Source organism: Schistocerca nitens, chromosome 2 (genome assembly GCF_023898315.1).
Source record: "Schistocerca nitens isolate TAMUIC-IGC-003100 chromosome 2, iqSchNite1.1, whole genome shotgun sequence".
Taxonomy (NCBI): Eukaryota; Metazoa; Arthropoda; class Insecta; order Orthoptera; family Acrididae; genus Schistocerca; species Schistocerca nitens.
In genome coordinates, this window is record NC_064615.1 from 484,302,959 (window position 1) to 484,329,728 (window position 26,770).

General features: G+C 37.6%; 1 protein-coding gene across 2 annotated transcripts in view; it reads left to right on the plus strand.

Moving 5' to 3' along the window:
• LOC126236421 (dolichyl-diphosphooligosaccharide--protein glycosyltransferase subunit STT3A) overlaps window positions 1-26,770 on the plus strand; it is a 104,802-nt gene that overhangs the window by 11,882 nt on the left and 66,150 nt on the right. For both annotated transcript variants that reach the window (XM_049945722.1, XM_049945723.1), the window contains exons 3-5: window positions 2,237-2,404; window positions 6,258-6,418; window positions 23,860-23,950. In XM_049945722.1, the coding sequence (XP_049801679.1) occupies window positions 2,237-2,404; window positions 6,258-6,418; window positions 23,860-23,950 (420 nt within the window). The remainder of the gene's footprint in view (window positions 1-2,236; window positions 2,405-6,257; window positions 6,419-23,859; window positions 23,951-26,770) is intronic.

Genomic DNA, 26,770 nt, shown 5'->3' on the forward strand with positions numbered 1-26,770 from the left:
AGAAGAGATGGTGTACTAAGAATGCCATTTGTATGTTCATTCACCAAATTTTACGGGCATTAACTAATAAAATAGCTCTGGTTGATATTTTCTGCAAACTATCGAACACATTTTACTGTGTGAATCATAATATTCTCCTAGATAAATTGAGGTTTTATGAAGGTAATTGTATAGCCAGCAAATTGATAATGCCATATCTAACAAAAAGAATGGAGAAAGTTGTTCTTGGTAACTCAAGCAATGTAGTCCAGGGACATAATTCAGACCGAAGAAATAAGGTCCACTGCTGTTCCTCGTATGTAAACAACCTTCCATATAGTAAACAACAAGCAAAATTAGTTCTTTTTGCAGATGACACTAGTATTGTGATCAATCCAAGCATACGTATAGAAACAGAAGAAATGGTAAACAGAGTTCTTAAAAGTATCATTGACTGGTTTTCTGTGAATTTTCTCACCCTCAGTTTTAAGAAGATACAATGTATTCAGTTCTGCACATCTAGAAGTATTACAGCAGTGATAAGTGTAGCACATTATGAGGGAATAATAAATATGGTGGAAACTTTAAAAATTCTCAGGGGTCTATATTGATGAGAATTTAACTTGGAGTTATTAAAGCCTTTTAGTACAGTGACATTTGCACTTAGAATCATTGCAAATCTTGGAGAGGTACAAATCAGTAAGTTGACAAATTTAGCATATTTTCATTCAACAATAATGGAATAATGTTCGGGGTAACTCATCTAAGAAAGAAAGCGTTCATTGTTCAAAAATGTGCCGTAAGAATGATGTGTGCTACTCACCCATCATCATCTTGTACACATCTGTTTAAGGTTGGGCATTCTGACTACTGCTTCACAGTATATTTATTTCCTCGCAAAGTTTGTTGTAAATAATCCACTACAGTTCAAAAGGAACAATGAGGAACTTAATTACAATATCAGAAGGGGAAATGACATTAATTACTCCATATTAAGGTTGTCTTTAGCACAAAAAGGAATACACAATGCTGCAACAAAAATTTTTGATCATTTGCCAAAGTGATATTAACTCATTTTTCTTTAAAAGAGAGAGAGAGAGAGAGAGAAAAACTTGGAAATGTTCAGAATGTAACCATATGTACAAATTAGTTTGCAATGTGAATGTCAAATGACTTGTTCCACGTCTTTAAGATCTACCGTGCAATATGATTCACGCAACATGTAACTAACCAAGCCTTTCACAAGGTGTGTATCTACACATGATTAACTTCCATAGATAAAAATTTTACCTTGTTTCACATAACTGTCATTTGTTGACATTTTAATTTGGAGGACTGTTATGGCAGTACCCTAACAAACACAGTAGCGGTTGTATTCTGTCTGGAAATTCTTGAAGCTGATGAAACTGCACTAATCTATCCATTCCTGCTACGTGCTATGTAGTTAAAAGAGGGAAAGCATGTTCTCATTTTGTTTGCTTTGGTGGTGTTCTGTTGTTGACCAGGAATCAAAGTTAAAACTGTTGATTTCTAAATATTTAGCATAAGAAATAGCTTCTGGTTCATCAGCTTTCACTACTTTTGATAAAAAGCAGTGGTCAGGATAGTGCAGTAGACATGAAAATGTCTGAAAACTGCATAGGTGCTAATGGAGCTGTTAAGGTGTAATCTCACTTTTACTGCTGTTTGAAATGCAGATTGTATTGTGTGTCAATAAGAGAGCTGTTTGTTTTCTTTGTTTATCATGTTCCACTATGTCACCATTTAAACCAAATATAAGGGAACACACAAAGAACTTGTATAAGGACTTTCATCTTCGTTCTTTTGGACAGTAGTAGACTATGCCTCAGCACTGACTTTAATCCTGTTCTCTCTCTCTCTCTCTCTCTCTCTCTCTCTCTCTCACACACACACACACACACACACACACACACACGCCAGTCATCCACACTCAGCTGATACACTGTTACAGAAAGATTCTGCTTTGTATGTAGAAAGAAAACCTACTCAATTAGTCTGCTAAACTTGCTCCTTTGGGTTTAAAAAGTAAATATTTGTAGCTAACATGGATGACATTCCACAGAGTATACTCTTTTAGCACAGTAGGTGAACTTGTAATATGTTTGTGATTTTAGGTTTATGTAATGTACACAAATGATAGAACATGAAAGCACAATATCACAATATATATGCTAATTGACAGCATCAAAATTTTAAGGTATAGTTCTGTAAAATTGTAATAATTCTGTTTTTACAGCATTTGCAACTAGATTGTTCTCAGTATTGAGGTTTGAAAGTGTCATACATGAGTTTGATCCATATTTCAACTACAGAACAACAAAATATTTAGCTGAGGAAGGCTTTTACAAGTTTCACAATTGGTTTGATGATCGAGCATGGTATCCTCTGGGGAGGATAATTGGAGGTAAGCAATATTAGCCCCTCTGGGCCAATCATTATGGATATTTACTTTTCAGAGGCAATACTGTTTGTGATAGCCTTTATGCTTCTTTTCCAAATCTAGAATCTGCTTCAAATCTAGAATAATATCTTGCTGAATTTGTACATTTCATTGTGCCCTGCTATTAGGTCTGTCAGTGTTCTGTGTTTCTCAAGATGTCAAGTGAAAATTGCCATGTTAGTTTACAACTAATTGTAAAACTTTATAGTTTTTGTAATAAAATTTGAACTATTAAGGATAGATTTTACAAACATTTTACTTGAGTTCAATTTTGACCTTAGTTCAAGAAACTGAACTGTGATCAGGACTAAGTTATATTGTATAACACTAAATTTGACACACTGAAAGAATGATCAATGTTGATCTAAATTGGCACAAAACATTCTGGACAACTCCACTAAAATCAGCTATTGATACAATTACCACACTTTGACTGCAGGTATTACCCATGCATCGTAAATACAAAGCAACGAAATGGCCTGGAAATAAGTTGCTGTTGACTTTAATTCACAGAACGTACAGACAAATTGTGACTGGAAATGTTTGAAAATTTATTATGGTAATATTAATAAGAAAACCAAGAATGCATCCACAAATGGCAGGGTGTAATTTTAAGATGCTCTTCACACTTGCTATATTTCATCCCTATGTAATTAATTACTGTGTAAACTGGGGCAAAAACAGTATCACTCTTCCATGGTTGTGAAATGCATAAAACTGGAAGTGGTAATTTCATCACGCTTATTGTTATGGAAAATGGGCAGAAGCTAATTACAGGCCTGAAGCCACAATTTATTGTTATTTCCAATTATACGATGACAATCCGGAAGTTATATGCGATGGTTTGTATGCATTTAATATGCACAGATAAATTTTTTGAATCAATTTGCTGTGTAAAATGAATTCATGATATTATTTTTTATATTCTTGTTCATTTCTTGTTTTTAATGTGGATGCAAATAAACACTGAATGTTGTAGTTCATTCAGAACACCAGTAAATGAGTAGATGAATTTTTCATTTGTGTAACCTTATTGCCCGTAGTTGCCTTTGAATTCCTGAAGGTATTTTTGTTCTGTCATCACAACTACAAGAAAATGTGTGGTTTTTCATCAGATGCGTGTCACTTTATTGAGATAAAGCATCATGAGTGGTCTGTAATTAAAGATATTTGCAATTTGATTTTTGTTAAAAGTACTCTCAGAAATGAGTAGAAGACAGCAACTTCAAATTAAAATATTGTTCTCATTGATGACAGTGGAAATGAAGACAGTAGGAAAGAGCGTTTTCATTGAGTTGGAAAGAATGATAGTGTAATGCAACTGACAGTAATACGATGCATATTTTGAATTAAAAATAACTGAACCTCTTATTACAGGCAGATGCACAACACACAAACTTTCGCTCTGCTATAGAACATACAACATCAAAACTGTGCCCCAGAATCAAAAAGAACAGAAAATGTTCTCCCAGTGCAACATCAAAGCTACAATAGAACATTACAGTGCATAGAGAATGAACTTAAATAAAAACACTGTGGTGCTTGAGAAACATGAAATGAGAATAACAACACTGAAAGTGTATAGAGAAATGAAAGAACTGGGACTGAAAGAAATAAAAAGAAAATTGTGCTGTTCAAGCCTTGAGTTTTGAAAGAAGTGTTCCATTGATTATAGCTGCTGTTGAACTTCTTGTACTTAACTTTTCACTGCAAATATTTTTGACACTGCTGCTTTTCACTGCAAATATTTTTGACACTGCTGCTAAGTGTCTATAAAATATCTTGAACTATAAACATATTAATTATGAGCTCGCACGGAAAGATATAGGTGTTCATTTTTTCCACGCGCTCTACGAGATTGGAATAATAGAGAATTAATGTGAAGGTGGTTCAGTGTACCCTCTGCCAGACAATTAAATGTGATTTGCGGAGTATTGATGTAGAGGAATCACCTCCAAGAATTGTTATGAGATAAGTTATTATCTGCACTCTTTACTCACATAGCTGATAATTTCTTAACCTAACCTTACAGATTAAAAAACAAAAAATAGAGTTTCAGTAGTGTGAAAGTTGTGTATTCAGATTTATACATAACATTTTTTTGTTTTAATTACAACTTCTTTATTATTTTTTGACTTGTAGTTGCACGAAACAAAAGCATTGTTTAGTAGTGCCACTGATAATTGCAGCTGAACTAGACACAATCCATGAAATTTTCCCAAAGTTGACCCTACTTAATGGCAATATAATCTTAGACTTATGTTTAACATTGAGCATGGTGAGTAATATAAGTGAAACACTAAGATTTAATTCACTCAGATGTTATGTATTACAGATGGGACGTAACCTATGTTTACTATAATGACACAATATTCTTGAGCATTGAATTTGTTGCTTTACTGAACAAATACTCCATAACCATGACTTTCTCCCAGTTGCTACTCCACATGTTCATGGTGGATGTGTACTGATGCATTGGACAATAGATTTTTTATATAAAACTATTCGTAGGAATGTTTTGGGTGATAATACTTTCGGTATCAACCAGATCAGTGGTTTCTCTCATGGTTGGCTTTCATCGCATAAGATGTAAATTTTCAGTAACTTCCTGCAAATATCGGTAAAGGATACTTTCTTATACATGTTTATATTCCTTTAAGTGAGATAACATGCCATAGGTGAAGAAAGACCGCCACTCATTTCCTTCTAGAAGTTGTTTTGTTATTGGCTTTTGGTGATGAAGTAAAGGCTTCTCAGTCTAGTAATGTAAGAGAGAGAATTAATTGGAAGAATCAAATCTGTCAGTGGCTTATTTAGTTTTAAAACTACTGATGAAAATAAAGACATTCCTAAGAATTTTATCTGACTAACAACATAGGAGACTGTTTAGGAGAAATTCAGATTTCTTCAAATATTTCCCAATGAGGTACATGTTGGAAACTTCCAGCAACAAAAATAATTATTAAAGGTGAGTAATTTTGTGCTCTCTCAGTATGAAATTGTTCCATCCATTTCAGTATTGATTATGCGGCCAATTTTTAATTATTTCTGCCATTCCATATTTCTCAGTCATTTTGGTAATCAACAAAGAGCTTCTGCTCTTTTGTGGAATAAACCCTGTATTACCTTTGAATACATTGTGGGAGTGAACAGTAATCAATGTGTTACAAATATGTGATTTACCACTAGGAGGAGGTTTTTGCTCATTGGTCTGAAGATGACCACAGTAGTGGTCAAAACCGGTCACCGTAATAAATAAAATGTGACCAACACTTTTTGGTAGTTAAAAAAAAAAATGTTGTATTGCTTGTATATGCCAGTTCTTTCCTTAAAAAACTAGTTTTTCTTCTGAAAGTATTTGACATATATTGAACAGCTACATCATACTGCATGCATGTGAAGTCTAATTTCCTCCTAATCTTACTCAACTGCCTTATTGTGGGAAGATTTAAGTAGTAGACTCGCCTTTGTTAGGCCATCCAGATGCTGATTTTAGGTGTTTTATCAAATCTTTAAAGTGATTGCCATTGTAATTCCTTTGAAAATGACTTGGCAAATTTCCCTTGCATCCTTATATTTCTAAGCTTGTGCACTGTCTCTAATGACCTCGTTGTTGGTGGCAAGTTAAAACCTATCTTTGCCTTTTGTAAATGTAAGATGATGAAAGAGGTATTTCTTCACAATAGATTTCGTTATGTTGGTAATTAGTCTTATCAACCCTTCAACATAGTAATGACATTGTGTTAAATTATAGTGTAAAAAAACGTTGAAAATAACCTGGTACTTACAGATGAATTCTGTTTTCATTCTGCTATAGGAACCATATATCCTGGACTGATGGTGACTTCCGCTGTCCTGTACCACTTAGCTCAGCTAATAAATGTCACCATTGACATAAGGAATGTTTGTGTGTTTCTTGCACCATTCTTCTCAAGTCTTACTACAATAGTCACTTACCTGCTTACAAAGGAACTTAGGGTAAGTAATGCTTGATCTCATGGTTTTTCTAATTAGCAGTGCTGATTTTTTCCCATAAGGAAATTATTCATTGACTAAAAAAAATAAGCTCAGGTGTCACATTTCTGTGTTGTTTGTTCCTTTGGCCTCTCAAATTACATCAAACCATACATATTTGTCACACTTTGTGAGGATGAGTTGCTGTAGTTTAAGGAGCTATAGCCTAAGAATAACAACAAAGTTACTCTGTTAACAGTTTGTCAGTTCACATTTGTTGTAGATTCATTATAGTGATCCTCTGTGTGTGTGTGTGTGTGTGTGTGTGTGTGTGTGTGTGTGTGTGTGTGTGTGTGTGTGTGTCAGGGGGGGGGGTGTTGCAGACAAGACATCAGACAAGGAATTAACATATATTGACAGTTGGGTGACATAGTGATTTTATTACACAACTAATACTATAAAAATGACCTTCAGGTGCAAGTACAAGACATGTGGACAGCTGAAATGTAGAAATCAATGGAAACTCTATGTACCTGCAACCTAAGTTAGTAGTTTATTTCACCTCCATAATGTTGTTAACTTTTTGGCAGTTACTCCGAATGTTTCCATGTGCTACACAGTGTTGTTATGCACTATGCTAATCTTGTTTTCTCTAATCATTATAAACATTGGAGAATATGTGAGATTGAATAGGGCATTAAGAATTTAAGCTATATCCTTAAGATGTGCAATAACCTAAAATATTACAGTTTGCTTACATTCATATTGTTATAAAGTAACTGTGGCAGTGAATTGCAAATATATGTATTGATAAAGTCACGTAAATTGCTTTGTTGTGTGTCATGGCCATTGCACCCTAGGTGCAAAGTAGTATCGTCTAATTTATAATGTGATAAAAGCTGTCTGTTAAAAAAATTCATGAGACACAAAATTTCAATCTGTATCATATTTGTTGATCTGTTTCTGTAAACCACTAAATCCTTGCACCTACCTTTCTTTTTGTTTAAATATAACTGTAAGTATTCTATTAGTTATTAGCAACTTGCTACCCGAGATCAGTAATTTAATATGATGGGTAAACAAACCCACTTAAATAAGAGTAAAAAATGACAAAACAATAGAAGGTTAAAACGGTGTTATTATGGAAAGATAATAATGAAGGATATCAGTGGACTAACAAAGGAGAATAATGGGAATTCTAACACAGTGGATTGGGTGGTATGGTTTTTGTTTGTTGTTTAAGCTTAGGTAGTGATTTGAACACAGAAGTAAGAAAGCAACTATTGAAATGCCTGATATAGTGTGTGGCCTGTACGGAGCAGACACATTGATGTTGAGAAAGTGGGACAAGAGGAAAATTGAAGTTTGTGAAACATGAATATCGCTCAGAAAGGAGGAGGTCAGCTGGACTGTGAGGAGGTACCGTGGAGAATTGGAGCAGACAGGATGATGCTAACAGTGAAGCTAAACTGAATAAGACATAATTTGAGATGAGATTGCTTTCTAGTAGAGGCAGTTATAGGTTTTATTCCAAGGAAGAGAGGGAAGAGCATAAGAAGATACTGGATGCTGAATGAAGTTACTAGACTGCAAGGAAGTTAACAAAGAGGAAAGCGGAGGACAGAGAAGTGTTGTCCACTCTGAAGTCTAAAACTGCTACAAGGCATGTAACCAAATGATGATATTGTTTTTATCGTTTTTCACCTCTTGGAGAGGGGGGGGGGGTAGTGGCAGAAAATTGTTTACAAATTGACTGTGGCTTCCTTAAGGCCCCCATAAACAATCAAAGATTTTGTCAAACTTAACTGTGCTTGCCCAATATTTGACCATGTATGGTGCTGTTTTACATGCTTGTCAAGCGTAGTGTGTGTTTGACGTGTTTTGTCAGAAATTCTGATTAGCAGAAAGTTTGATAATATGGCGGACATTGTTTGTGTTGATAATTCACCGCACATGTTTGATTGTTTTATTACAATTTATCTCACTGTATTGTTAGTTTCCACCATTGTGGAAACTATGGCCAAGGATAAAATCAAAACAACACTGACAATTACCAAAACGGTAGAGGTATCACATTTTTCCATCTATTATGCAGGAAGAGGTTACAAACAAAATCAGTTTTACACCTAGCATACAAGTGGTAGTGCAATGAATTAAAATAAGTTGAAATTCTCTGCTTGTTCCACGGATGATGTGGGCTATAAGTTCCTATGTTGTGGAACATATTTTAATGAATTGTCATTAGAGGAGCTGGTAGAAGGGAATATTTTTTCACATACATAAGTCTTCTTTTTCAGTGCAAGGGCTAAGTAACTCTAGACAAATTATTAAATGTTTCACTGTTCATCTGCTGAAAGTTGTGATCTTGATGTTCTGAGTGTAACATTTCTGTTAATAGTTTTTCACATATATATTTCTCTCTCCTTTTAAACCATTCCCTGGACCAATGTCTTGTTTCCTTCTTCTTTAAACACAGCATCACAGTCAGTGCCAGGACTGCTTTGCTTGCATTTGTTGCCATTCTCATTACTGTCAAAATACTCACATACATGAACAGCATCTGCTTCAAAGTGAGCTGAAACTGACAAAAATTGTTTGTATGTGTATGGACTTTTTTGATAAATCTATGGCTAGACAAGGGTTCATCTGACAAACAGGTTTGCTCATTTATGGAGACCTTTATGAAAAGAACAGATTGCTGCTCATCTTATAGTGGAGATGTTGTGTTGCAGGCAGGCACAACAACAAGACTGTAGCAAGTGAAATTTTGGACAAAAGGCCTTCATCCACAGTAGACAAAATACACACACACAAGCCACTGAGGCTGGACTGTGAGCAACAGCACCTGGTGGGAGAAGCAGTCTGGGTGGTGGGGGGTAATGAAGAGGCCAGGGTGAGAAGGGGGAGGGATAGCAGGGTGGGGATAGGGAATGATGAAGTCCTGCTTGTGGAAGCATACAGGAATGTGGTGGGGACACGACACTGCAGCTAGGTGCAGTATGAGTGTTGGACCGGGAGGGGGGGGGGGGTAAGGAGAAGTATAAAGACTGAATCAATAGGGGGAATAAAAGGCTGTGTACTGCTGGGGTGGGTGCAGATAAGGGGGTAGGGGGGTGAAGGACAGAGACTAACAAATTTTGATGCTGGAACGGGTACAGGAACATGGGATATATCCTCCCCTTCCCTGCTCCCACTACACAGCCCTCTAGTCCACCTAAGCACCCAAGTCTCTTTTATGTCTCTTGTTTTCCTCTCCCTTCCCCCACCACCGCCCCCACCTCCACCCCTCACCTCCATCTAACTTCCAGACTGCACCTAACTGCCCTATTCAGCCCCCTCTGTCTCTGTATGCTCCCACAAGCAGCATCTTACCCAAGGTTGCCACAGGTTCTGGAAATATGGTTTGTTTACTGAGATGCCATGCATCGTTGGTGGCTGTGTGTAGCTGAGAACGTGCACCACTGCCCTACTTCTTCATTCTTAGTGCTTCTCTCCTTCCTCCCCTCCCCTCGGCTTGCAGGCAGTACTGCCACCACTTCTTGCCGCTTAACTAGCAGCTGCCGAAGAGAGGCAGTGAGGCATGAGGAGTGATTTGTATGGATCTGATTCTCAGAGATTGTTGACGCCACGGCCGGAGATGGCAGTCATGTACGCATGAGCTGTGTCTGTGTGGTTGTGTGAATACGTGTGTGCTCTCGTTTTCTGACAATGGCTGTGGTCAAAAATGTAGTTGTAAGATCTGATAGTCTTTTCTAGAAGCCTGTCTGCAGCTCAGCGATCATCTTTACAGGGAGTTGCTACCTGTACTCGTTAATATTGATCCTCAGAGTGTTTGTGCAAGTTATCTGTTGCATGGATTGATTACCGCGCTCTCATCTCGTCAACATGGCATCTGTAACGCGTGAATAGCTGTCCAAATAGTGAATTTCCACAGTGGGCCAAAACCGCAGGCAATTTCTGCTGGTATTTCTAATGGACCGGGCATGCCAATCTGAAGCCCATCAGTCCGTCGAATCAAGTCTCACCGATCTGCCTCCACTACAGGTCTACTTGTGTGAGGCATAATGTGGCAGATAGGATTGATGATATCTTTACCATATGGATTCAGCTGAGACAGACCTGCTAAAATTCCTAAAATCTTTGAATACCTTCTCCCAATTAAATTTCACATGGTCCTACTCCGAATCCCATGCCACTTTCCTTGATGTTGATCTCATCTTTACTGAAGGCCAGTTACACACTTCCATCCATATTAAACCTACCAACAAACAACAGTACCTACATTTTGACAGTTGCCATCCCTTCCATGTCAAACGTTCTCTCCCATGCAGCCTTGACATCTGAGGCATACCTATTTGTTCGGCTGCAAACTCATTACAGCAATACACCATCATTCTCACCTCAGCTTTCACAGCACATAATTACCCCACCAGCCTAGTTGAAAAGCAGATTTCCTGGTCCATCACGTCCAATGCTGTTACTGCTGATCCCTCCACAAAACAGCTTTGGAACACACCATTGGTGACTCGGTATTATCCTGGTCTGGAGTGCATTAATCAGCTGCTGTGAAAGGGCCATGACTTCCTAAAATCATACTCTGAAATGAGATCCCTTCTGTCTGAAATTTTGCCCACCACACTTAGAATAGCTTTCCGTCGCCCTCCCAATCTCCTCAATATTCTAGTCAGACCCTATGCTCCTTCTGCACCCGTCTCCCTACCCTATGGCTCCAACTCCTGTGACCATCCCCGCTGCAAGACTTGCCATATTCACCCTCCTACCACCACCTATAATAGCCCTGTAACTGGCAAAACATACACTATCGAAGAGAGAGCCACCTGCAAAATGACAAGTCATATACCAGCTATTATGTAAACACTATTCGGCCTTCTACATCGACATGACTACCACCAAATTATCAATTAGGATGAATGGGCATAGGCAGAAGGTGTGTAATGGCAACATGCAATAGCCTGTTGCAGAGTATGCTCTACAACATGACATTCTTGACCTCGGCATCTGTTTCACTACACGTGCCATCTGGATTTTTTCCCCCCAGACACCAGTTCCTCAGAACTCTGCAGGTGAGAACTTGCACTACACCATGTCCTTGGTTCTCGCCACCCAACTGGCCTTAACTTAGGTTAATTTCTTCCATCTCAGCATTTCTTCACTGTAACTACTCTTTGCTTCACTCCGTTTTAGTTTTCTACATCTTTCATTGTTATTCCTATCTATTTTTCACCGCCCTCCTCCCACCTCTGTTACGTACAATGCCCTTAGCTTTTAACTCTAATTAACTCATGCAAGATGTTTCAGTAGTAATCTCTGTCTTTCATATTATCCTGTCTTCCACCCTTAAAGCTCTCAGGTTTTCAAATCGCATCCAATGCTGTCCCCATCAATCAATCTTTCCTTCTCATCCCGTACACTAAGTCTCCCCTGACCCGTGGTTCTGGATGAATTTCCAGAAATCTACCACTTTTCCTAGACCTCTACAGGCCTTTCCCTTAACCTTTCTTCCTTCTCCTTCAATCTTTCTGCCTGAAGAAGGAGCCACTGGCTCCGAAAGCTTGCCAATTACTACAGTCGTTTACATGTGTGTTCTGCCGCCGCTTGGCGAGTACATTTTTTATCTGTCCAATTAAATAATTTTGTAAAATCATTATCTGTCATTTCAAGTGGAGAAAGAAAGGTCCCGTTGCATTGCAGTCATGCCATGTTCTTTTTTCATGCACACAGCCTTTCTCACTGATGTGTCAAGGCAGTTAAATAACATAATGTAACTTAAAATTACACTTCATGTGACAGTCAACTGTTATTGACACTACAGTAAGATTTATGCCTTCATCAACAAACTGCATCTATTTGACAAGCAGCTTAGTAAAGGGAACTTAACTTTTTTCCCAATGTCTTTCATCTTTACAATTATCTCTAGTGTGTAACTTCATTAGAATATTGAGAAAAGATTTCAGGGCTGCCAGAACTTAGAAAATGAATTGAAATTATTTAGCTCTCCTCTTTAAATTTGGCCTGATACTGTACCTTTAGAAAAGCAACTAGAAGTGATTGATTCACAAGATTGCCATCAGTTCAGAACAAACTTTTTGTTATGGTATTGTGATTTACATGTGGAAGAGTTCCCCAAGCTTCACAGAAATATGTTCAACTTTACGTCGGGGTCAACATTTTATTGTGGACAACTTTTTTCCGAGGGGGGAGGGGGATGTCTGCAGAAAGGTTCCAGCTTCACATTACATTTCTAAAGAGCTATGTTCTGTGATAGCATGGGATCTGACACCAAACATGTCATCACTTACTAATGAAAAGAAACGTTGTGTTTAACAAATTTAGTAAAATGCTACAGTAAAACCCCAAATTAACAAACCTCTTTTTAAGGAAATCTTGCTTTTAGTGAATATTTCTGGTGAGCCCAGTAAAACGTCCATAAGAACAATTTTATTCCTCCCCGCTTTTAATGTACCTCACTTTAAGAAAAAAATTGCTTTTGAAGAGTAAACATGAAAAATTTCTCAAATTAAAATCCAGTGTTTATGCAGTTTCTAACATGTCCAATTGAGTTTCAAATTCCTTTTATTTTTATACTTCATACATATACTGAGTCTGCAAAGGGCGAGAATCGTAGTTATTTCTTTGTTAGTGTCAAATTTTATCAGTTTTACCTTTGTGTGTTTGTGAGGTTATGGTCTGCAGACATAGAAAGCTTACAATTTACCAAAAGCTTATGACCACCTGTGATGTCAATGGCAATCATAACATGGCAAAGAAATATGATTCAGCACAGTCTACGCGTGTGGCACTCTCAAAAGTAAGGAAGCATTTTAACTGCAGAAGCTAACAATTCCAGTTGATCCAAAAGGAAGAACATTCAGTAACATATGAAATGTTCTTTTATAGTGATTTCAGGGAGTGATAAGTGGCAGCAATCCTATTTTTCTGCAGACCTTAAGCATTCCTATTAGCAGAAACATACTGCAAGAGAAGGCTAGTGAAATCATTCTGAAGATTTACATTGAAAATTTTAGTGCATCAAACAGCTGGTTGTAATGTTCTAAAAACCTCATAATCTATTGTTTCAAATTGCAAGTGGAGAAGGTGAGACTATAGCCATAGAAAGTGCAAACTGTTGGAAGAACATTACACTCTACTATTGATACATGACTATGAGCCTAGAGACATTTTCAACACTGATGAAATTGGTCTCTCTATAAATTGTTTTCTGAAGAAATCAGTCTTGTTGAGGGAGAAAAATGCCATGGATGTTATAAAAAGTAAAGCAAGGATGGCTGCACCATTGTGTATAAATAGCAATGAAAGTGAAAAACTGCCTCCTCTAATAATAGGAAAATTTAAAATTCCCAGGTGTTCCAAAAACATAGAAGTGCTACTTTGTACTTTAAGAGTACAAGACCTGTGCCTGGGTGACATCAAAGTCTCTGAGATTTTTCAATCATTTAATTACGAAAATGGATACAGCAGGAAGGAAACTTGTACTTATTGTTAACCAGTGCCCTTTATATCCCAAGGAAACATAATTTCTGAGGAATGTAACTGTTGTGTTCCTTCCTCCAAACTGCTCAAGTTATCTGCAGCCTCTGGACCTGAGCCCAACAGACTCTGTTAAAGCCATGTACAGAGTAGCAATTGTGAGAAGCCAGTTGCATTCCTTGAAAGGAAGTGATTGACTCGACATTTCAGCATTCTACAGACTGTGCATATGTTTGTTGCTGCCTGGAATTCTATAATGTATCGGACTGTCAAATTTTTTCACAAAGGTTGTTGTTAAAGGTGACATTGTTCCAGAAGAAGAATGCAGTAGAATCAATGATTTCTGAAAATGTGACAGTCCAGGACATTGTTTGTAGTGATGATGATGTCTTTACTTTCACACCTGAAATTGATGCAGCTGAAATGTCTGAAATGTTGTGAAGGAACGCTGAGATAGGAGACGGTGGTGGCGATGAAGAATCAGAAGAAGAAGAAGAAGAAGAAGAAGAAGAAGAAAAGGAGGCAATTACACTGAATTCTGCAGGCTAAGAATTGTTACTGTCAGGAAATTATTTTCCTCTTTTAATGTAGATAAATCAGTTCTAACTTTAAATCCATCAAATGGAGTGACAACTTCTTTCACCCTGATATTCTGGAAGAACTAAACAAGTCATCTGCAGTTTTTAAGTAAAGGTTGTGTTATGTGAAAAGTGTAACCTGTTAGTTCATCCCTATGAAATCCCCAAACCACCTTCCCTACCCTCTGGCTCCTATCCTTGTAACCGCCCCCGGTGTAAAACCTGTCCCATGCACCCTCCCACCACCACCTACTCCAGTCCTGTAACCCGGAAGGTGTACACGATCGAAGGCAGAGCCACATGTGAAAGCACCCACGTGATTTACCAACTGACCTGCCTACACTGTGATGCATTCTATGTGGGAATGACCAGCAACAAACTGTCCATTCGCATGAATGGACACAGGCAGATAGTGTTTGTTGGTAATGAGGATCACCCTGTGGCTAAACATGCCTTGGTGCACGGCCGTCACATCTTGGCACAGTGTTACACCGTCCGGGTTATCTGGATACTTCCCACCAACACCAACCTATCCGAACTCCGGAGATAGGAACTTGCTCTTCAATATATCCTCTCTTCCCGTTACCCACCAGGCCTCAATCTCCGCTAATTTCAAGTTGCCGCCACTCATACCTCACCTGTCATTTAACATCATCTTTGCCTCTACACTTCCGCCTCGACTGACATCTTTGCCCAAACTCTTTGTCTTTAAATATGTCTGCTTGTGTCTGTATATGTGTGGATGGATATGTGTGTGTGTGCGAGTGTATACCCGTCCTTTTTTCCCCCCTAAGGTAAGTCTTTCCGCTCCCGGGATTGGAATGACTCCTTACCCTCTCCCTTAAAACCCACATCCTCTCGTCTTTCCCTCTCCTTCCCTCTTTCCTGATGAGGCAACAGTTTGTTGCGAAAGCTTGAATTTTGTGTGTTTGTTTGTGTGTCTATCGACCTGCCAGCGCTTTCGTTCGGTAAGTCACACATCATCTTTGTTTTTAGATATATTTTTCCCACGTGGAATGTTTCCCTCTATTATATATATATTTACTTATTTAAACTGGTAGCCCAAGATACTAGTAATATTGTTATTAAATAGCACTTACATCATCTAACTTGCTTGAATTAAGATTCTGGGTCACTACTTCTATATACTCTGGCAAAACCCAGATTGAAGAAAAAAAAAAAAAAACAAAAAAAATAGTCCCCAGACATCTGCTAAAAAGGGCTTTTATGGAAGTATCAAACAAGGAAAAGTCCAGGATGTTATAACAACAATATAATGAAGGGTAGATAGATACTCGCTATATAGAGAGAAAGTTGAGCTGCAGACAGTCCTAGCAAAGAGACTGCTATACATTAAAATATGCCAGCAGGCTCTTGTTTGCACACACATGGACACTTGAGTTGGAACAGCCTGGGCTATAGAATCCACAAAGAGTACGACCTTCATGGGGGCACAGCTAAAAGGGGAGTGGCCATATTTATCCCTCTTACCCTCAACACCAATGTGATAGCATTTAACCCTTTCGCTGTTACAGATATGCCCCCTGAATTCCAAGCTGTGTGCAGCTTTGTTGTGGCTGTACTGCTTGCCAAATGCTATTAGTTGAAAAAAAAATTATTTTTACACATCGTACAGTCTGATATCTTTGCTTGATAAAGGACTGAATTTCTTTTTGTTTTTCATAATAGGTATTGGACTGCATCAGATTGAACAAAAATTGCATGAAACTTTAAAGAGTTTTTAGAGGTAAAAATGCATTATGTAAACTTTGCATGTGATTGATTTTAATGAGGCTTTTTGCATGTGGTAGGCAGAGAGGTGTATGATAAATACTCAGTAAACTTTTTATTCACTAAGATATGGAAGCAGCTCGTCTGCAGCGGTGAGAAGTCATCAGCTCCGGATACATACAGATGTCGATAGCAGTGGAGGAAAACCCAAGCGGAACATGTATATACGTCCACAGCACCTGGGGATGGCAGAGCAGGATGTGTATACATGCCCACATCAGCAAAAGGGTTAATGCAACAGTGTGTGCAGGGTATTGGGTGACATTGTACTCATTAATTGCCCTTGAATGAAGTTCTCAACAATCATTTGAACTCTGTTATGGAGACTTAAATAAAAATTTATGGTACTATAGGGCTTCACTGCTTAATATCCCCACAGGTCTGAAGTGAAGTGCCTAATTACATATATGATGGGGAATTGTTGTAGGAATTTGGTCATGATCTTCCCTTGGCCACTTTGAATTAGTTTTATATGTGCCTGATTTCAAGGCATAATGAGCCATTTTCAGATACATCATAACCCGCTTATCAGATTCATCATAACCCGCTTATCTTTGAACCCAAAATGGTCATTGTTCAGTAATCAACATATTTAGTAAGACTTTATACACAATTTCCTTAAGCGAGTTGTTGTATTCTGGTATTATTGACTTGCACAAATACAATTTCATATTATGTAGTTAAACTAAATACTGAGTACTTGTCAGTAACCAGGAAGAGTGAAGTCTTGTTAACCCACTTCTAAGTTGGGCATTGCTGCATGCATCATGGATTCTTTTACTAGGTGATGTATTAGTATCTGTACTACACATTGAGCTTTTCAGTTGAATTGATTTTGTGCAAGATCTTACCTGTTAACTATTTCAGAATGGGGTACATGCATATAGTATGTAAATTTGACTACAAGCACTATGGGTTATAGTGTAACACTTCCATAGATCACCTGCTTGCTAGTTTGCTGTGGTGTTTGTGCACAGATGCTAGAGCATTGCTAAGGGAAAGAATCTGCTGGTCATAGCCTATTGCTCTTAAACATCTTTTAGAGCTTCACATAGTTTAATTTTCTAATTTCATCTTTCCGCATTTGTTTGTTTCATTTTAATTCTAATGCTTACAGTTCATCATTTGTTGGTAAGCAGTTGAATGATTTCTTCTGTACTCGTCAGAAGACATGATTTCTGATTGAATTGGCTTTAGTTCCAACACATTGCTTTTATTTTTTTTGTATTTGATCTGTTAAGGAATTGATCCTCCTTTTTTCATATTCTTATGAAGAATTGGTATCTCGGAGATTAATAAAATCAGTACTCAGTTATCGCATGGGAGATGTAAGTATAATATTGTTAAACACAGCTGTAATGGAAGTGTTAGATCTGTAGTGTTGCATCTTCTTTAGACCGTCTGTTTGCTGATTTGCTTTGATGGTTACGCAAAGATGCTACAGCATTGCTGAGATATAATCCACTTGTTTGTTGTTATTCAGACATAGTCTAGTACCTCTCATACAAAAATATTCTGCTGAATAATGCATAACATCCTGTGATTTGACCTTTTTCAAATTGTTTTTTAAGATGTCTGCTCATACAATATTTGATTTCAGTTTTAGAGTTGAATTATTATTATTATTATTATTATTATTTATTATTATTATTATTATTATTATTATTTGCTTGTGTTGATTGAAAGACTACTTGTTATGTTTTAATTGTCATAACTATAGTGCACTGTCTGCTGCTTTTAGTCAGTTTCACAATTTTATCTTTACTTGTTAAAAGACATGATTTCATATTTACTTTTCTTAAATCCCAACCCATTGCTTTCCCACTTTATTTATGATTGATTAAAAGAATTGATGTAGAGTAATAACACATTTTGGTGTCCCTATATGCTCCCCCCCCCACCACCAACCCCCCCCCCCCCCACCAACCTACCTTCATCTTTGTCTCTCATTCTGTTTACAACAGGTGGGTCCCCCTCATGTTGGGGGCTGAGGGACATGCCCTTCCTTTACAACCATTTCCAACCTATTGTTTTTTCCTTACCAAGGAAGGATCTATTAGTTTTGAAAGCTAGGATAGTTTGTTTAGTTTTTGTACATGTGTATTGGCTGTTACGACATTTCTCCCGTAAATAAGAACTGTTCAGTAATTCTCTCACACTCTTATAGATTTATAGTTTCCCCATAATTTTGTGTTTTAATGAAGTCTCTATAGCTCTGAGATTAACCCGTCAAGCCGGTAGTCAAAGTATGTACTGAAGTGCTATGAGCATCCACATGGACAGTATCTCAACCATGTACTCACCAGTTGCAGTCTTGCAGGTAAAAATATATTACTCTGGCATCTGTCGATGATGGGCAATAAATTCTGCAGCTGAAGTGCTCAAGCTGGATTTTGTAGAAACAATTGTGTGCAAAACTAATCACACTCTACATCAGCTTTTAGCAACTGCAGTTTGTAAACAACGGGGAACTGCATTCATTTGAGGGGGGGAAGAAACATTGTTTTAAGTTTTGGGAAGAAAGGCTGACAATAGAAACCTAAAACCTCTAAAAGTAGTGAAATGTGGAATAAGTTCGTTTGAGATCTGTGAATAATCAACAAGATATTGTTTAAAAAAGGGGGAGGGAGGGAGGGAGAGAGAGAGAGAGAGAGAGAACTAAAAACAAAAATGAGAACAAGAATACTTTTATTAGAAAGCCTGCGGAAAGACAGAGGAAGAAACATTTGTAAATTTCAGGTTGCTTCTCATGTCAAAATAGCTGGAATTCATGGAGTGTAGCTTCACCACATTGTAGGCAGCCTCCAAAAATTGCTGTGCCTGAATGGCTCATAGCAAGATATTGCACTGAGAAGATCCTTCCCACGGAGAAGAAGAACAAGCCTACAAATAGATGCACAGTGTACTGCAAGGGTAAACAAAAGGCAACATTGTTCTGGAGCAGAGTCTGAGGTATAGGACTTTTGATTGTTTCAAGGTATATCCACTGTATGTTTTAATCATAATAAAGTTATGTAGTTAACAGTTCCTGACAATTTCATTACTTCTGTATAAATAATTCACACACTAGACCAGTTCTCTAAAATGCTGCATACCTGTACCAACTGACTGCGTAAACTACTAAAGGTGGAGCAGGCATGTGCACAGAAACTACCAATTTGAAGGGTTAATAATTCCTTTTACTATTGGTCACAATGGGAGGCATCTTCTTTAGACCATCTTCTTGTTAATTTGCTTATGCTTCAACATTTTAGTTACATGTTAAAAGATTTGTTTTACTTGGAGTTAGACAGGGCAACATAGATTATTGAAGCATTCCCTTTTTGATAATATCTTTTACCCAGCCGAGTGAACTGATAACCTGGCTAGGACGGAAACAATGTCACGTTTATGCTCTAGAAACAGGGAGGCAGCAACTGTGTACACTCGTGCATTCTTGCAGGTGGAGCACTACCACACGTTACATGTCTGTACGTCAATGCCTTGCATAGCACAACCAATAAATGTCGACGGGCACTTCTGTTTGATAACACTCTTCGGACAATATCACTTTAACAAAATTAAAGTGCAGAATAATATACATAAATCCGCATTTCATTTAAACCATTGGCCACTTTAATTCATATGCGTTTTTGTGTAAAATTGTAATGAAGTTTGCCTTTTATGAAATATAGACTTGTTTGTTCATGGTAACTTGTTTGTTGAGGCACAATTTAAAAACAGATTTCACACTAAGAACAGTTTTTTCATAAATTCCATAAATAGGGATTATATTATTCTCTCTGCATTATTAGATTTTGTTTATGTTCTTTCCTAATATTATTTCCTCAGCTTTATTTCAAGGATATGACTGCAGTTTAGCACTACCAGACTGAAAATGTTCTCACACTTACACATAAGCTTTACTCTACACGTTGACAGGCATGTTTCACAAATTCCGTTCCATGGGCTGAATAATAGACTAACGACCATAGATGATTAGTCTATGTAAAACCCCTAATGACCATCATCATATACCAGATTGTTATGTTTGCTTTGCTTACTCGAGTTTGAAAATTTGAAGCTAACGGCTGTTAAAATTCTTAACTTTGGTGTCAAGATACAACGTACAGAGATAAGACCTTTTCTGCACAAGAAATATCAGATTTTTTTCTATAAATTCTTTTAAATCTTTCAGTTATGAGTAATTTAATGAACAACAAACAGCATCTTGAAATACTGGATGGTGACACTGTTCCCCATAATACACACTAGACCAATTTTTCAAATCTGTACTCATAACCTGTGACCCAACTCTCTTGATAAGATTTCGGGAACTGATATCATATTTATGGGACAGTTGCAGTTAATGTTTAATAATTTTAGTAAAATTTCGTGCCCTAGGGTCTTCTCAGCTTGTGGGGGAAGACTATGTTAGTTCTCTGCTCAAACTAGCGACGAACCATACAATGCCCAGTATATTTGTTGTATCATCCACACTAACTGCGTAGGAAAAACATAGTAATGTGTTGTCAACTTTCATCTGGCCTGGTTACTGATGTGGAATCGGACATGGCACTATTTGGGGCACCCTATCCTCTAACAGCATCGAGGGATGCCTCCCCATGATTATTTTGTTCTCCCTCTCAATACAATTATGCTTTGTGGTCTTTGTCTTCCCTCACCCTGTGAGGTGTGTCCATCTCAACCTGGGACTGGATGACCTGTACCTCCTTTCTAACTTTTCCCATTCTATCTCTCTTTCCTCCCTATGAAAGAACTTACTAGTTCAGAAATCTAGGATTTTCCCCCCTACTTTTATATGTGCTGTAGACAGTACTTAGAATTTCACCCCCCTGAAGGTAGATACCTCTCTTTCCTTGTAATTTGACCGTTTTTCAAAGTGGACTTTCCTTTTGATACAATGAACCTGGATATTGTGTATATGACACTTGACAGCAATTACCTTTCCGTAAACTATGTCAGAAGCATATTACGTAGGTGTGGCTGACACTGGATGACTATATTGTTAAATATTTGGAGATATTGTCAGGACTAGACCCAGTACAAGTTATATGTTTAGCATATTAATTCACTAAAAGAATTAATACTTTATGAAAGTATATTTCAAAACTTTGTGTGTGTGTGTGTGTGTGTGTGTGTGTGTGTGTGTGTGTGTCAGCCAGCCAGGTTGATTACCTCATAGACCAACATATATGATAAGAGGACTGTCTTGATACAGAAGTTGATCATCCATATTGCCAAAAGTTGTTCTGGCCTGCTGCCACTTTCTGTTTGAATAGTTTCACGCACTATTTTAAAGGTGGGAACCTTTGAAACAAAGCTTTGGCGACAGTTGTTGGTGTTTGTTAACTCCATATTTTCTTTTTCTTCTTCTTTTTTTTACAAAAAAAGAAAAGAATACTCCTTTTAAACTAAATCACTACTAAGTACACATTGCATCATAACTACCATGTAGCATGAATACTGAATGTGTCTGCCAAGTTCATTCAAAAACAGAAAAGAGTAATTGTCTTATTATTTTTGTAAGCAGTCACCAGATGTATGTAATGCTCCTTCCATACTCTTAGCTTTCAAGTTATTGTTTTTTATCATTGTGAGCTGCTTCTTATGCCATTTTTATCATGTACTATGAAGTGGTGTTTATTATTCCCATGTCAACATTAAAATTGGAATTACTCGTTAGTAACATCAGAGGCGCTTTCAGTGAGTAATGCTCACAAAGTTTTTACAGCTATTAAAATACGTAGGAAAATGTCCGTGTAGGTGCTTCAGCTTTGATGTTTCTTCTGCATGTTTACAAAGTATCGATCAGTTTATACAGGTGGCTGGGCTGTAGTGAGCCATCAAAATAGTGTATACCGCATCACTCATTCGAAACAATATGCTTTAATTGGTAATGTAAAAACAGACCGTGGGGAAGATTTGTGTGCCATGTTTGGCACAGATGTAAATGAAAGAAGCACTGTTGAGCGATGCATAAAAAGAATTGAAGCGCCAGAAATTGTAGAAACTGAGCTCCATGATAGGCTACCTTTAGGCCATTCTGTCACAGCAACTGCTCCCATCATGTTAACTGCATAGATAGCATTACTGTGCAGACTGGCTTATTAAAACTGTACAATTGGCACTACAATTATTGGTGAGCATTGAAATTATGCCTGCAACATGTGATACTCTTGTTTAGTGGAAAATCCATGATGGAATAGCGACAATATTATGAAAAATGATAGATTGCTGCTCACCGTATAGAGGAGACGTTGAGTCACAGACAAGCACAACAAAACGACTGTGGGTATTCAAAGGTGTATTCGAGATGGGTTCCAAGAATACTCACAACAGATCCCACATTTCAAGTAAAAGTCAGTTCATCTGAACTATTGGAGAAGTTTGAGGCCACAGGAGAGGCTTTTCTGTCATAGATCATTACAGGTGACTCAACATGGGTGCATCATTTTGAGCCAAACACAAAAAGGCATTCACTGGATTGGCACCACTCTCAATCACTGGAAAAAAATAAAGAAGAAGACTTTTGAAGTAACTCCCTCTACCGGTAATGAAATGATGACAGAATTTGGGATAGTGACAGTGTCTTTCTTAGCAATGTATTTCCATAAGGGTTAACTGTTAACACAGGCATATGTGAAGACTCTGAACAAACTTGAGAACTGTTTCAAATGTGTTCATTCAGAGAAGAATAAAAAAGAACTATTACTCCAACAACACAATGCATGCCCACACACAAGTATCGCCAATTTGCATTGGACATCATTGCCTTATCCACCCTATAGCCCAGACCTGGCACCCTCGAACTTCCCTACATGGGATATACGTTGAAAATAAGAGCATGATTCATGCAGTGAAAACATTGTTACACGCACTGGACTAGAGCTATTACCAACAGGCATTACATGATCTTACACTATGCTGGTGTAAGCCATAGAATGTGATGGGGACTATGTAGAAAAATAATATATATGAAAGAAATGTTGCTTGTGTACAAATTCTAAGAATAGATAGGTTCTGAGGGGGGAAAAAATGTGGGACATTATGTATTGAAGAACCCCCATTTTTAAGTAAATTTTCCTCAAACTATATGTATTTGAAAAATATAATAATGTGTGAAAAGGAAAGTTGCTACTCACCATATAATAGAGATGCCGAGTCACAGTTAGGCACAACAAAAAGACTGTCACAAATAATAGCTTTAGGCCAGTAGGGCCTTTGTCAGAATTAGAAGACACTCACACACACATGACTGCAGTCACAGGCAACTGAGGCCCAACTGTTTTAGATTGTTAGATTTTCCATTCTTTGATATATTTGAAAAAGTTATGAAGTCACTCACAAAACTCATGTTGTCAGCACAGTTGTTGAGAAACTTGATCACATTAACATTTCTTGTTTTGTAGATATAATTTCGTATAATTCAGGTTTTTAGGGGTGACACTGGTAGGTATCTCATAGAAAAGATATGGGTACTATGAGAATAACCATTTCCAGAATTGTGGTAATTTATTCATTTTCTCCCTCTTTCCTTTCCTCCTTTTCTGTGTCACTTTAGTCATTTCAGGCTTATTTTTACAGGATTCTGCGTCTGGATTGGTGGCTGCAGCCATGATTTCTATTGTACCTGGCTATATCTCAAGGTCTGTTGCTGGATCATATGATAATGAAGGTTTGTGTAGTGATATTTTTAAAATATTTCAAATTATAATATTGAAATATTTGCATGTAAGGATAGGATTTAATATGTTTTTGTTTCATTGCAAGCACTGAGAGGGAAGGAGAATGGTGATACCTGAAAATAATTGCATGAATGAAAGCAAAAGCACAGGGTACATTTAACTTAGTGTACTGACAATAGGTGATAAGGATTGGAGAGAGATGTATTACACCTAAGCTCAGAAGTCTCATTCATTAACTGTGTGGTAAGATGAATATTATAGGTAACTCAGCCAGTGAAATGAAATGCTAGTGTTCTCTGTTAATGTCAGAGGGTCCAGTATCAGTATGTCAGTGATTGTGAGGCAAAGTGATCATCTCAGGTAAAAGGGTGTATCATGCCACCACCTTTTGGCTTGTATGGGCATACTGCTTGGCAATGATGTTTTTGTGACACCAGTGGCTAGAAGAGGGTAATACATGAAGAGAAGCAGGTACTAGATCACACAGTGTGGTCAATACATTGAATAATTGTCGTCTAGTATGTTTGTTTATAAATGGTTTTACTTTTTAGTGTTGATTATTGTGGATTGCACTAATAGAACACAGAGTATTGTATCATCTTCCATTGTCCGTAATTAGAAATGCCTCAGACTGTGGTTGACACATTAACGTTGACATGCAGAAAGGCAAATTGCAGAGCTTTTGCAAGTCAGCCAATCTTTCAGTGATTACTGTATACATGTTAGGTGCTAGTATGGCTACCACAATCTGGCGGCCATCGTTGTTGAGTTGCATAGTGAACAAATGCCAAGTATTGTTGTTTGGATTCAAAATGGAACCTTGGTAATCTGAACAACAGGCACAGCAGCAGGGTGTTTTTAGAGCCTAAGGTATTGCCCCTTGTTAAGGCATATCCAAATACAATATTTCAACAGGGCAATGAGTGCTAAGAAGAGACAAATATCATGTGCACCCTTTTGCACAAACAGCCAGTACCGCTGTTTCCTTTTCTTGCACATTAGTCTCACCTTAGACATTCACACATAAAATTGGAAATACTATGCTACCTTTTGAATTGGTAGTTTCTTCCCAGAGTAGGAAAGATGTGTAGGTTGGGAAACATTAGAAAGAAGGGGCAGATTTCAGACTACAGATCGAAAGGCCCTCATGTTGGAACGATGAGAAGTGCAGGAGATCAGATATAATACAGTGGTAAACATTGGGTCAGCTTTAGTCCACAGATGCTAGGGCAGAGTGAAACATGAAGAGAGATTAAGAGAAACAGAAACGTGAAATTAAACAAATAGTCCAATTAAGAACTGAGAAGAAAGAAGAAGAGAGTTGGTGAGAGGGGACATTGAAATTAAAAAGCAACAGAGAAAATAATTGAGAAAATAAATAAAGAAATACTACCATAAAAGGGGTAGTGGGGTGTTGCAGCAATGCCGAAGTTGCTGACTCTTGGTGAGAACTAAAATTATTTTAGGTCTTTATTTTTATGGTCCAAAGCTTGGGATGAGATTATAGCTACAAATTTCCATGCCTTTGATTCCTTTATGTTCTACTTGGCTAGGTATATTTATTAAATACTATCTTAGTTAATTTTTGTGATAAACAAAATGTTTTTGTAATTTTTTTCACAGATCTTAATCTGTAGAAACATTTTCTTTGATGGAGCAGTGTGAGGATGTAGTAGAAATGCCAAGAAAGGAAATTGTAAAGTGGCTAATTCTGGTGGTTACTATCCATGTACAAAATTATAAAAAAAAATGTTCAAAATATATGTTACTTGTTGAAAATGTTATCCTTGTTTTATTCCATGTATTGTACATCGTTTTTCATTCTTCCAAATATGGAGGCAAATGATAAAAGTATATTTGTCACAGATTATTACGAGAGCTACAGTGTGCATTGTTTTAAAACTTACTGGAAGATTAAAATGATATACCAGTCTAGGACTTGAATTTGGAACTTCACCTTTCGCAGGCAGTACCCTGAATTGTCTATCCAGGTATGACTTGTGTCCTCACAACTTCAATTCGGCCAGAACTCCTTGCCTACTTTTTAGATTCAACAGAAAATTTCCTGGGAATCTCACTGCACTAGCATTCTCGAATAAAAGAATATAAGCCACAGCCTAAGCGTTGTTCTTAGAATCAGTCTGTAATCTGTCAGGAAGTGTCAGACCAGTGCACAGGCTATTGTGTAACTAAAAGGCAAAGTTCAGTGTTTGGATATAGGCCCAGCACATAGTTTAACCTACCAACTTTTTGCAAATGTAGAGGGAATCCATGATAGCTGGAAATGTGGCTATTATACATTACACAGGGTGATTCAGGAGGAATATCACATAATTTTTGAGGTGATGCTACACGTGAACATAAACAGAAAAAGTCCTATGAACATGTGTCCAATTTTCGATCGTTACAGAACTGGAGCAGGTTAAAGAGTTCACATGTCCATGGACAATTATGAAGGCAAGTGTGAGTGTTACTTACCAAAATGCTATGTAGGCACTGTGGTGAACAGAATAGTGGTGGAACAGGTGACTGATCCATTCTACAGGATGTGTTCAAAAAATTCCCCCTCAATGCACTTGTCATCCCCATTGGAGGATGCGTTGTGTTGCACATCAGTCATCGTCTTGGTGAGCTTAATGTCGGTGACGCGAACAATAAGTTTTTCACATGTGTCCACCTTGGTAGTGTATACATCCCTGTTTAACCAACCCCATAAATAGGAGTCTAATGGGATTAGACTGGGTGATCTGGCAGTCCAGTTAACTAGTCCGCCAATGCACTGTTAAGGAAATGTGGTGTTCAGATTCTAG